This window comes from Miscanthus floridulus, chromosome 9 (genome assembly GCF_019320115.1).
Source record: "Miscanthus floridulus cultivar M001 chromosome 9, ASM1932011v1, whole genome shotgun sequence".
NCBI classification, from domain to species: Eukaryota; Viridiplantae; Streptophyta; class Magnoliopsida; order Poales; family Poaceae; genus Miscanthus; species Miscanthus floridulus.
The window spans coordinates 17,590,531-17,603,822 of record NC_089588.1 but is presented as its reverse complement, the minus strand read 5'-3'; the positions used below and the strand labels follow the sequence as shown (position 1 = coordinate 17,603,822).

Genomic DNA, 13,292 nt, shown 5'->3' with positions numbered 1-13,292 from the left:
CTCTGCTTTCTCTTGGAGCAGAGGAGAGCTCCGTTGCCAAAACGCCTAGGACCGAGTACTCCCGACTAGGCGCTAGGCAATGGGTCAGCGTCTAGATTCCGCCTAGCGCCTAGCTGAACTTTGGACCAGAGGAAGTACTATAAAGGTATTCAATTTTGTGAGATGGAAACATTAACGAGTTATCATGAAAATTACATCAACACCATCATAAATTTACTAGCATTATAGTACAGATATTCAGAAAATCAATGTCAATGGTGTGCATTGAAGACTGTATTAATGACCTAAATAATAAATGAATCCGCCAAGAGGCAAAAAAAAACAGTGAACAAAGTAAAAAATACAAATGGCACTAAGAGGCAATCAAAAGGGTAAATAATTCTAGTACTCTAGGAGCATGACATGATAAGATCATGAAAATCCTCAGTCCATGAGCACTGCAGATCTGACAGGTCAATATATTGTAACATGCCTATGGAAAATTTGGTGAAACAAGAAATCATTTATTACAGAAGATTCTTGGAATGTTCTTACCAAGAGAAATCCTATGTATAACTGAAGAAAGCTCAGTCACAAAAGGCCCACAGCCATTTACTATTTGACACATAAAGAATTCATGGTGGTCAGGTTTCCAGTACATATTATCAAAAGAAAATAACAAAAGGGCAGAATATCATGAGAGATCTTCAGAAACCGGAGCGCGTTCCTGCCACCCAGTTTCCAATTAAAAAACATATCTCCATGAGTATAATGCCAAGCAAAGAAATCTGACACGGTTTAAGCCACAAGAGGAAGACTTGCTTGTGCTCAACTATTCTTTTGGAAAGCACCCAACTGCTTATCTAAAAGATCATGGTTCCAGACTCTTGTTTTTCATCTTTTGATACAGTTGCCCCCCAAACTCCATCTATGATCTCCTGAGCAGCAAGAGGAGATATTTTTGTGCGTAACTATCCTTTTGAAAGCACCAAACAACATAACTCAGAGAACATTGTCTCAAACTCTCTTTTTCTTTCCCTTTTGAAAGGTATTGCCCACAAACACCATATCATCTCCGGACTGAACTCAAGAGTAAAATATGCTTGAAGAAATGAGCAAAGCTAAATAATGGTACACGGATGAAGAGAAATTTGCAATACATGAGAAAGTTCTTACAGGAAATATCTGTGATGCAAGGCCAGCAGGACAATCTTTCAGAGAGGCAAATCCATTCACCCCAAAACAATATTCTCCAAGTACTCGATTGCATGGTACATGTGGCTTTCATCAAATCCCTTGAACAATGCATTATGTGTGCAATAATCTGGAGGAATACCATTTTGATGCATCTCAAAATACAATCTCATTGCATCTGCCCAGTTACCTTCTCTACGGTTCCCATCTATCAATAAAGTATATGTGTATTTGTTTGGCACTAATCCCCTTTCCAGCATCTCGTGAAAATCATGATAAGCCAACAGAGTTCTGCCTGTACTGCATAGTGCATGTATGAGCACATTATATGTTATTTCATTAGGTTCAATTCCCGCATTCAGCATCTTCCGGAACCAACCATATGCTGAATAAAGGTTTCCTCTTCTACAACACGTGTGAATTAATATGGTGTACGTCACAACAGAGGGTCGCAAACCATCTGAGACCATGCCATTAAGAAGTTTCCTTGCTTCCCTTAGGAGTTCTCTTTCACAGTGTGCATGAATCAAGCAGGTGTATGTGATACAGTCCGGCTGTAAACCATCACTGACCATCTTCATCTTCAAATCTTCGGCATCTTTCAGGTTACCAGTCTTGCACAGTCCATCGATAATAACATTGTATGTGACCGTATCAGGATATATTCCTTTCAACATCATCACCTCCCTCAACTGGAAAGCCTTAGGAGTATCCCCTAGGGTTAGCTCCGCACAAATCCTTGTATTATAGGCAAAGCAATCTGGCTGCAAACCTTTGCTCAACATCTCATCAAAGAACTCTCTTGCCATAGGAAGGTTCCTCACCTTATGTGAACCATTCATGAGAATTGTATATGTACAAACATCGGGAAAACACCCCTGCTCTACCATTTCCTCTTTCAATCTCCTAGCTTCCTCTAAATCTCCTAATCTACAATAACCATCTATAAGAGTGTTATATGTCAAAACTGTTGGCACTAAACCTGTACGCCTCAAATCGCCAAGCAACCAAAGCGCCTCCTTCAAATTACCTGCCTTACAATATCCATTTAGCAAAGAATTGTACGTGATCAGGTCTGGCAGTAAGCCCATTGCTCTCATTTCCGCAAATTTCAGCTGCGCAGCCTCTACCTGCTCACTTTTAAGCAGCCCATGAATGATGGCATTGTATGTCACCACTGTAGGCATAATGCCCTCATTCTCCATCTCCATCTGCAAAGCTTCAACCTTTTGTACAAAACCCCTTTCAAGCAACACAGTGATAGTGGGTTATAGGTAAAGGATGAGGCTTTCTTGGACAGCTGCATGCTGTCAACCAGCTTCGCGTTCTCCAGATGACCTTCCCTGGCCAAGAAACTAATCACCACATTGTGCGTGACATCATTCAGCAAGCAACCACCCCCCTGGGTTTCCATCTCCTTGAGCAGCATGGAAGCCTCGTCCTTCCTCCCCTCCTTCAGGAAAGAATCCAGCAAAGCGTTGTATGTGACAATGGTCGGCTCAATCCTGAGCTGGAGCATCTCTCCGTATGCAGCACGGACGTCGTCCCACCTGGCCGTGTCACGGAGCACGCGCAGCACGCGGTTGCAGTCCCTGACATCAGGGGCCACGCCGTGGCCCGCCACCACGCGGAAGGCGGCAAGGCACAGCGTCGAACAGGCGGCGGGCGGCGGGCGGCGTCGCGAGCCTCGCGTTCCGTCGAGAACTTGGCGGACAGGCGTAGGAGGAGGCTCAATAGGGAGCGCAGGGCGGGAGAGAGGGCTGCGGAGAGGAGGAGGGACAGGACAGGGAGGAGGAGGCCGAGGCGCAGGGCGCGAAGCGAGACGGGGTAGGCGGCCCGGATGTGGTTGCCGTGGGCGAGCGGGACGAGGACGGCGGCGAACGCGGAGGCGGAGCGGGGGAAGCCGCGCGGGGTGGCCTCCGCCCACCGGAATAGCTGGCGCGCGAGGCCCGGGAGGCCGCGGAGCGCGGCGTGGACGTCGCCCGTGGCGAGCACCTGGCGGAGAGGCTCCGGCGGCGCGGGATCAGAGGCGCGGAGCGCGGCGAACGGGCTCTCCTCGGGCAGCGGAGTAGGAGGTGGCGGTACCAGCGCCGGCAGCGGTAGGGGCAGTGACGCGGAGGAGAAGCGGGGGCTGGAGATAGCTGCGACGGCGGCGGCGGCGGTTACAGGAGCTTGTGATTTGCAGTGTGTGATGTTGAATAGCATGGATTATGGCTCTGGTACCACCCGGCGACGCCTCTCCATGAATGACGGCGCGGCGGCGAGGAGGAGGAATCCGCGGCGCATCCGCCAGATTCCGGCGGCCGTGCGGGGTCGAGGGCGCACGCCCCAAGGCTGCGGCCCCCGACCTGGGGCGGCGGGGGCGCTCGACTGAGATGTCCAAGAAAAGGCGGCGGAGCCGGCGTTGACGGCGGTGAAGCCTAGGAGGCGGCGGCGGCGGCGGCGGCTGGTAAGGGAGACGGCGCCGCGGGTGCGAGAGGGGGAAGGGAGGGATCGGAGGCAAGAAAGGCCACGTGCGCCAGAGAAGGTCTGGCGCTGGCGCCGCCGCGGGCACGCGCGATCTGCACCGTCTATTTTGCATCCTGATTTGATTTGCGCAAGAAGACTGCCCAGCTGAACATCTGCCCCCCGTGGTAGCCGTGTCCAAGTCCAGCTCCGCTATTGCAAACAGGAGTCCAGGGCGCGGATGTGATGATATGCATAATACAATTAACCCAAATCAAGGAGACAAGCACCGAGCATGCGGCATTGCATTGGAACATGGATAATCGAGGTTTCAACTTTCAAAGCTCATGCACGACGGACTCCAAATATTCTTGCAGTTTATATAAGGTCTGACTAGCTAACCCCCAACAGGCTCCAGGAGTCACCGACCACCCCCTAGTCTGACTTCAAAAAAAAAAAACGCAGGGGCAGCCATTTTTCAGGAGTCAGGCTTGGCTAAGCGCCCATACTGATTCTCCTCTCCACCTACCATCGCACCCAATGGCGATCTCTCCTCTCCCTACCTCACCGACGGCGTCGAGCCCTCCTTCCCCTCATTGACGACATCGAGCTCCTCCTCCCCCTCCATTCTCACCGCCGAGTCTGGAGTCCTCGTGCTAGGTGGGCACGAAGGTCGAGAGGGCTTCCTCCTGGAGCTCGCAGAGGGAGTCGATGGTGGTGGGGGCCAATAGCCTGAGCGAGCTCGCCCGGTAGGGGCGTCACCGCTGAAGATGGCTGCCGCGTAGTCCTCCGTCGCCGCTGAGGCACCCGTGCTGCCCTCCATCACCGGTCGCCACTTGACTGCGCACGGGATGGTCGTCGCTCCTCCGGCTGCCCTCGACCCACGATTATTGGGGCGGCTTCTTCTCGGGCGTCGGCGCTATGGCAGCGGAGCTCGTTCCCGTCCGCTCCCTACGCGAGTGGACTTGGACCACCTCCCCGTCCGTTCGGCTCCCTGCTCCAAGATGACAACATGGCTGAAGCGGTGGTACTTGGACCACCTTGCCGCCCCTAAACCCGGATGTCTCGCCCACGCCTCTTCTGTCCTCTCCTCCCTCTACTCACCTCGCCCCGGCCAGTTCTTGCTCTGATTCGTCCAATCCTTGGTCTCCTCAATCCTTGGTCTCCTTTGATTCGTACATGCCCCGCCACCCAAAATCGGTCGCACCGTCCATCTCCCCTGCTCTGATTCGCAGAGAAGTGGCGCTCACCACGTGTTTGACAAAATTGCCTCAAAGGTGGTGAAGTTACTTGCACAAAGAATATGGTTGATTGTGTCAAGGAGCATATTATTTATCGTTTGGGGATTCCTCCAACCATTACTACTGATCAAGGAACAATGTTCACATCAGAGGAATTCAGAGATTTTGCTGCCAGTATGGGAATTAAATTATTAAATTCTTCATAATATTATGCTCAAGCTAATGGCCAGGCAGAGGCATCCAATAAAATTTTGATTAAGTTGATTAAGAAAAAAATTAAAGAGCAACCAAGGAAGTGGTACCTGACACTTAATGAAGCATTGTGGGCATACAGGATGGCTTGACATGGATCGATTAAATCATCACCTTATGAGTTAGTATATGGGCATAATGTAGTTCTTCCTTGGAAGATTCAGACTGGATCAAGACATGTTATATTACAAAATGATTTGATAGCCGAAGTCTATAAAAACCTTATGATGGACGATTTGGAGGATTTAAGTTGTCATCGGCTGCGCACTCTTGAAAATATTAAGGCCAATAAATTAAGGGTTGCAAGGCATTATAATAAAAAGGTCAAGAACAAATAGTTTTGCGAAGGAGAGTTAGTTTGGAAGGTAAGATTGCCGATTGGGTCTAAAGACAGCAGGTTTGGCAAATGGTCGCCTAATTGGGAAGGTCCTTATCAGATTAAACGTTGTGCGCCTGGTAATGCTTATATTTTAGAAACGCTAGAAGAGGAAGAGAAGTTTGATAGAGCAATCAATGAAAATTTCCTAGAGAAGTATTATCCTAGTGTTTGGATTAATACTTGATAGCCGATTTGTTTAGTCGTCGGCTCTAATAGCCGGTACCAGGAGGGTATCGCCTTTAGTTCAAAAATTAGCCCTAAGGGGAAAAACTAATACGATATGTATCGCCTATAGAGCAAAAACACACACAAAAACAATCAAATTTATATTTCAGTAGATTCTGAAACGCATTCATAAAGAGAAGAAGAAAATTTATTCATTGATAATTTGTTCCTAGTACAAACGAATCAAAAACTTCATTGATTACATCCTGGGCGGATGTGATGTCCACGATGGTCGCAGCTGCATCGTCGAAGTCCTTGATCAAGTCCTCGTGCATGTCAGGGTCGTCGGCCATCGAGAAGCCTGGCTCCATGGTGTAGAGCTCGTGCCCGGTCTGGACCTGCGCCGCAGCCAGGGCTACCGCTGCGCCACGGTGGATGCCGTGAAGGGCGATCTCCTAGATGCACGCTGGGACATCATGCAGGCGGTTGATTAGTAAGGGGCCACGGGCGTTGATGGCCGCCGTAGCCGCATTCGCCACCAGTTGGAGGTTCTCCAACTGCACCATCAGGGCTGGCAATCACAGAAACAAAGAAACTATCAAGACAAAGGTAGAGAAAATAAGAACAGAGGTTTTCTAAGAATCCATCTTACCTACCACCATGGCGTCGGACTCAGCCAACCACGCCCGGGCGGTTGGTCTCTTACTCGGTGGCGATGAGGGTGGCTTGAGAGGCTTCAAGGCGGATCTCAAGCTGACCATTCTCACGAGTTGCCTTAGAGTAACGGTCCTTGGCCGCCCTCCATTCTTAGAGGAAGTGCCGGGCATCGTCGCCGTTGTAGGAGTCAGAGTAGTTCGATGACGAATCTGGCGCGGGGGTGACAACAGACTCAGCATTAGAGGGCTCGCCGGCCCTGGGAGGAGGAGGAGGAAGCCTGTTGTTCAAGACAAACCTGCAGACACGTCAGAATGTAATCTATTGATAGGAGCAGGAGTCGTTTGGTCCTACCTCATGCGACGGAGTCGCTGGCTCACCGACATCTCCTCCTCCGGGAGATCTTCCGCTGCACGCTTGTCGCGGTTATCTTCGCCGGCCATGGGTGCTGGTTTAGATCTTGAGGGGAGGAGAAGAGGAAACTACTATAGGGTTTGTGAAGATGGAAGGACGTAGGAGAATGAGAGCAGTTGCAAATGTAGATGTGTTTGAGGCTGAAACCCTTAGCTAGTATTTATAGCCACGAAGGCGAGACGATAGATATCTTGGGACGTGTGAAAGCAACCCCAATTGATGGAAGGGGAAGCGCCGCTTAACTAATACCGAGGGGAATGCAGCGTTGATGACTGAGAAGGAATTCGAAGGGTTTTGTGATAAAAACCATGTTCAGATTTAGTTAAGTCAGAGTAAAGTCAGAAATCAGAAATCGGCTAATTCAAATCAGCTCTTCTAGCCAAATCAAAAGGTACAGTTATCATCAGGTTTATGTGCTACAGATATTAGAATGTAAATTATAAGTTAAGAGCATCATAAACTGCTCGTAGTGCTTTCAACCAAATAGCATCAACTTCTGCAATTTATTGTTTATCTTCTTCGGCTGATCTGGGAATCCTCTCAAGACTGCTACAAATAGCTTTGCCTTCTTTGACCTTGGTCAGCATTTCTTGCTTCTTCTGTTTGATAGCATTGGGGACCTGAGTCAAGTTGGACTCATGACGTTCGATGGTGGCTTTCACACTTTCCAGTTCTTTTTCAAGCTCAGCACGTCTAACTCTCAACTGATTTAGTCCTAGTTCAATTTTGGAAGAAGAAATCTTCAAATTGTCGATTAGTTGTGCTAATTTTTTAGCTTCTTGTTTGTTAGAATTCTTTTTGGCTATCAAAGCTTCATGGGCAATCAGATTTCTTTGAGCCTTTTTCACCTTGGGAGCTTGGTCTTCAATATTAGATATAGGTATCAAGGCCTCAGCAAGATTTGGGGTCAGATTATCCTTGATGGCCAAGAAGATTCTTCTCATTGGGTCTGCATCCTGGACCAAATTAGCTATATTTCTCTCGAGCATTGGCAGCATGTCCTTTAGCCGATTTTTGGTCTCATCTGATAAAGTCTCTTGGGAAATAATGGATGATGAGCTAATCTCACTTTTATTTATGTATTCTTCAAAGTTGAAAGAGTAGCTCAGAGCTAGAGAAATAAGTGCCTACATGTGAACAAAAGAAATCTTATTAGAAATGGCAAATAAGTTGACAATGAGATGAATGGTGAGGAGGACACAATACCTTTTCTGGAAGAAGCTCTGACTAAGGAGAAGGAACAGTCGATGATGTGCCAACATCTTTTTCAACATTTGGTTGAATCGGCTCTGGACTTTCGATGCTAGTGTCTACATGCATCAAGATGTTTTTCGGTTTATATTTGTTATAGAAGGACAAGAATGAGCATATGAATTTCTTACCATCGACTGTTTGTTGAGTTGAAGGATCAACGGTTTGGGTATCAGCATCAACAGGATCATCTTCAACTGTTGGGATGTTAGACCTTTGCTCTTGTGTAGATATTTTCTTAGGTGGTGTCTGATAAAGGAGAATTATCAGAGAAGAGTGTGGATTACATAAGATTAAAAGGGTTGAGGAGATACCTTGGTAGCATCAGGAGGTGAAGTAGAGAGGTTCTTATCTTCTACTATTTTGGGTCTGTCAGAAGCATCGGTTATTTCAGTTGTAATCGGCTCCTTACGAGGATTAGCCGATGAGAGGTTGGTAGACGCCGATTCAAATGCCTGGGATAACAATTCGGCACCCAAGGCAGATTGAGATGCAATAGTCTATGGCTGTAAGAAAGGGATTGAATTAGAAGTTGGATATCATCTTAAAAGGAAAGATAAGTTAAGTTACCTGAGCAATTGATGATTTTGTTCTGCGAAGTCTCTTCCCAGTGGTGGGTTTCTGATTTACACCTTGGGTTGCCTTGCGTTTTGAAGACTGATATGTGAGTATTGTTGAAGCAGCTAGGGTTTTCATTAACTTTTTTAGAGTAGGTGCAGTTGATCCCATTCTTGAGGCTAGATATGGTGGATAATATTCTATGGGATGCCCTTTCATGTCCACGCTTGGCGGATCAAATTCGGTATCCTGTAAAAGAATTTATTAGATGAATTGATAGAACTTGTCAGATAATCCTTCTGAAAGAAAAATAGTAAATTACCTCACTATCAGAAGCAAATTCTTCATCTAGGACTAAATAGTTGGGATGAATTGGACTACAGAAGAGGTGAGAGTGTCATTCTTGCCACCAGGAACCAAACAAATTTAAGAAGAAGATAGCTCTTGTCTATTCATGCAGGCAAAAAGAAGGAAGGTCTAATCCCAGTTGAAAAACTCTAGAAGCTTCCATCATCTCACTGATACCTTCTCTTTGCTTTAGAGTGTTCCTAAAGAATAGCCAAGGAGGTAGTTGACCAAGGCCGAATTGATGGGCCACAAAAGAAGGATTATAGAATTCATAAGTTGGAAGATTATCTAGGAGAAAAGAACCAGTAGCCATTTTGTCATGGCCATGACAAAATTCAGCTGCCAGTACATAGGGTTTGATAATACAACTAAAAATTGCTGCAGTTGTTTCATCTGAGCAACCTGATTCAAACCAAAAAATGACTAGCAGAACTAGTTCATTATCTTCATCCTCATCATAAGGCAGTCAAATAAAGATGTTTGCATCAAACCCTCTGAAAAGTTTCTTGAAAAGGTGGCCTATATCAACAGCAATTGTTATAGCTGATGCAGCTTCACCATAATTCATACACTGTCGAGTTCTTCCTTCTTTTCCTTTATAATCTTTAGCAAAGTTGGAGGAAGAGAAGCACAGATTCCTGAGATTGGCTCTTACAATTTTATGCATGTACAGATTCAGCCACAATTGTATTAACCATCAAGGGCCACTTATGGTATGCACTGGTTCATCTTTCAGTAATTGAACAGACACTTGGTGCATTAGGTGATAAGCAGACCACAACAGATATTTTCCGAGGAGGATTTCATTGTCGGCTGCTAGACGTTCTGCCATGTATTTATGATTATAAGTTGATCCATAAGATGACCCACAGGAGATGAATTTTTCCAGCCACATGTTCAGAAAAGCTACATGCTCTCTTTCATTAACAATCGATCCATCTCCAATATGGTTCAGAATATAGCTTGCACATCCTGTGCAATCTGATATTTTGGCTAATTTCTTGGACCCAGCACTTAAGAAATCATAGGGTTGCATTGATCCTATTATTCTAAGGCCGGTCAACATGTAAATATCGGCCAAAGTGATGATCATTGGACCGTGGCCAAAAACAAAAGTATTCAAAATGTTGGACTAAAAATAAGATGCAGAAATCAAAAGTGAGTCATTCCTCTCCATTCCAGACAGTGAGAGTGTCATGCATTGATTCAAGTCATAAATTTCCCAATCTCCAACCTTTTTCTCTGATACCCTACGAAACTAATCTCTCCATCCCTTAGGCATTTTGGGCCAGTTCCTAAAGGGAGTTTTGGTGTTCCAAGAAGACAAATCTACTATAGATTGTTTGAAGGAGATTCGGTTGATTTCTTGATTGATAAAATCGATTGGATCAGGGTCACCCATGGGTCCAAGATAATAGGTATTAGGAACAACAGTTGATGGAATCAGAATTTTGTTCCTCATTTTCTAGAAACCAATTGAGATGAAATTAAGAAAAGGAGAATATAGAGTAGCGGCTAACACTTGAAAGGCAGAAGTTTGAAGGCATACCTCGGGAATGTGATCGCTGGTTGCCATTGTAGTCAAAATGGATCTGAATCTAAGGAAGGTTACTTGAATGACAGCTTGGTAGAGCAGAGGATTTGCTAGGGTTAAGGTTTTGGTGGTGGCGGCTTTGGCTGTTAAAGTTTGTTCGAGAAAGAAGTGGAAAGCAAGTAGGCCGAGCAAACTGGAAATGATACTGTTGGGGTATTATATAGAATTTGGCCTGAGAAATCAGGAGTTATGCGTTTATTTTGGAATGAGCGGTGGCAACACGGTGAACAGATGAATAAGAATTTTGGAATAAAATGATTTTTATCCCAAAATTGGGGGGCATGTGTTTACACCAAAATTTAGGAAGAAGAACGCGAGAACTCGAAGCTTACAGGATTGTGTCATCAAGGAATCGATTAGATGAGAATCGATATCAGCTGATTTAGATGTGATGTCAGAATCGGCTATTTTATGGATGACATCAGCAGACAGTGTCAATGGGCTATACTTGAGTGGCGCCAGGGAGATGTGTCGGACTCTACGAATAAGGAAAATTGGGGTCCAAGTTATTATTAAGTTAGGGAGTTTTATTTTATTCCAAGAATTGTAATGAGCCGTATTTGAGTAGGATTCATGTTTATGTTTTGGGTATAAATATTAAACCCTGGTTATTGTAAAAGGACATGAACATACAATCAACACAACATTTCTGGCTTTCGCCATTGCATTAGGAGTAGGAGTACTGTAGATCTCGACAAGTTCTTTAGCAAACAGAGCTGCATCAACTGATCGACCTCCAGCTTGCTTGTGAGTACCGTCACGACTTGTATTGTGCTTGTAAAGTTACATCAGCCGATTAATCTTTTATGAGCCATAATATAAGTTAGTTATCGATCTGTATCATAATTTGTAAGGCTGCATCAGCTGATTGATCTCTTACGAATCATAATATAGATCGAAGTTATCGATTTTGTGTTAGATAACTTGTTGTTTAATACAATATCACCAGTTATCGAATCTGCTGAGATTAGTAAGATTTTCCTTACTACTTTTGGTTGATTCACTAGTTATCAATCTTGTTATAATTAATGTTTTATTAATTATAACAAGTCACCTGATTGAGATAGAGATAGATCGACATCATATCATCTTAATTGGTCATATTCTAGTCTGGTCATGCCTTAAATCCTATGATTGATGGCTTAATTCTGCTAGATCAGCTGTTTTATTTCTATTCCAATCAAACATAGTATACATTCAAAGACATGTTTCAATCTTTAATAAACTTACTAGTTAATGAGATCTAATCTAATGACACTACCATAGTTGCATCGATCTGGTCGAACCTCACTGGTAAGACTTTAGATTAGAAATTATCGATTAGTGGTTTTGTTCATGATCAAGATATGTATTTTATTTATTTGCTATGACTGCATCGACTATTTTAGCCGATTTGCCTATACTCTCACGCATATAGCATGTTTTCATGAATCTATTGACATATAGATGGTTTTATAGATTCTTTGGCTTTAGTTTATCATCATTATCATAGCTGCATCGATCTGATCGAACCTCACTGTTTATGATAATAGATTAGATTCAAACTATTTGTAGATTCATTTATATTAGACAATCGATTTGTATGCATGTTATACTCTTTTCATGGATATCATGGATACACTGGATATCAACTATTTAGTCGATAGCCTCATTGAATTGGCTATCTAGCTGTACATTTGGAACTGTTTGGTATAATACTGACATGTTCCACCATAAATTATTGATAAGATTTTCTCTCCTTGTCAATTACAGGTCAAATTGACTGGCACATCTTCGAGTTTTTAGAATCGACTGGTTCTGTGTTGAAGCCAAGCACATCTCTGGTCTCGTTCCACTTAGATGTTCTAGCTTGCTGTGTGTTGATCACATCGTCACATTTTTGTGTATAGCTCTAGAGTTCCTCCTCCACCTCCTCTCCCACTTAGTTGCCCTTCTCTCCTTCTGTGTCACGCTGCCACCGTGCACCGCACCCCACCGAGCCACCATGGCCGCCGACTAGCCGATGGCAAGGCTCGGCTGAGCACCACAGTACCCCCACTACACTCACCGCTCATTCACACTCACGAACACGTAGATAGTTGATAGGTTTGAGGCCTCTAGGGCCATTCCCATTATGCGATGCCGCTGCATCCCCTCCGCGCGAGCCGCCACCACCGTCAGCGATTCCACCAACAGCTGCGGCGTAGCCTCCTGCACACCATACATCCATCCACCACCATCACCGAGTGCTAGCACCACCAGCAAGCTCAACTTTAGTGAGCCTGGCACCCTACCCCTGCTCCACCGCTATGCCGGCCAGCCCCGTCCACCTGCCGTCCCGTCTCTCCCCCTTTCTCTTACCGATGGGTGGGCCCAAGACATGACACCATGCCGTCCCCACGTCGTCTCCCCCGTCTCCCTCCATTTCCCCCTCTCCTCTCTGCCATGTGGACCCATGGCTCTGACGCCATTACCCCTGGTTCCACCTGTCACACGCACACACCACACACATAGTGCTGGGTACACTTTAGAAAATGCTAGGTACACTCGGTTAGTGTACATAGAAGGCTTTAACTCTATTTTCCAAGCTTAGAAAAATTCCTAAAAAAATTATAAATAAACTAGATGCACTAGGGAATTTAACTATATAGTTTGCACATATTTTCATGCACTAGAAAATGCATATAAAATTCCACCTAGTTATTTAACTATAGGATAAACTTGTAAAATACATAACTTTTGCATCCTAACTCATTTTTACACGAAATCACTTCTAAAATTCATCTAAAATCTAGCTCTATCCATTTTACCTAGTACCACTATATTGTTCTATGTTTCC

At 45.1% G+C, this 13,292-nt stretch overlaps 1 protein-coding gene and 1 pseudogene across 1 annotated transcript; both read right to left on the bottom strand.

The window, feature by feature from the left end:
• Positions 1 to 470: 470 nt before the first annotated feature.
• On the bottom strand, positions 471 to 3,681 carry LOC136481460 (pentatricopeptide repeat-containing protein At1g22960, mitochondrial-like; annotated as a pseudogene).
• A 3,398-nt stretch (positions 3,682 to 7,079) lies between these two features.
• Positions 7,080 to 8,703, bottom strand: LOC136479346 (uncharacterized). The gene is made up of 6 exons (XM_066477240.1): positions 8,545 to 8,703; positions 8,289 to 8,429; positions 8,106 to 8,223; positions 7,966 to 8,033; positions 7,299 to 7,850; positions 7,080 to 7,139 (listed from the first exon to the last, which is right to left on the bottom strand). Exons 1-6 carry the CDS (start codon positions 8,701 to 8,703, stop codon positions 7,080 to 7,082), a joined length of 1,098 nt encoding a protein of 365 aa, XP_066333337.1.
• Between the last annotated feature and the right edge of the window lie 4,589 nt (positions 8,704 to 13,292).

Excerpts from the sequence above, each read along its gene's own strand:
- LOC136479346 (XM_066477240.1), bottom strand. The coding sequence starts at position 8,703 with ATGGGATCAACTGCACCTACTCTAAAAAAGTTAATGAAAACCCTAGCT. Across the intron at positions 8,430-8,544 it reads CAAAATCATCAATTGCTCAG|GCATTTGAATCGGCGTCTAC; the intron begins GTAACTTAACTT and ends TTGTTATCCCAG. Across the intron at positions 7,140-7,298 it reads AGCAAGAAATGCTGACCAAG|CACATAAACCTGATGATAAC; the intron begins GTCAAAGAAGGC and ends TAATATCTGTAG.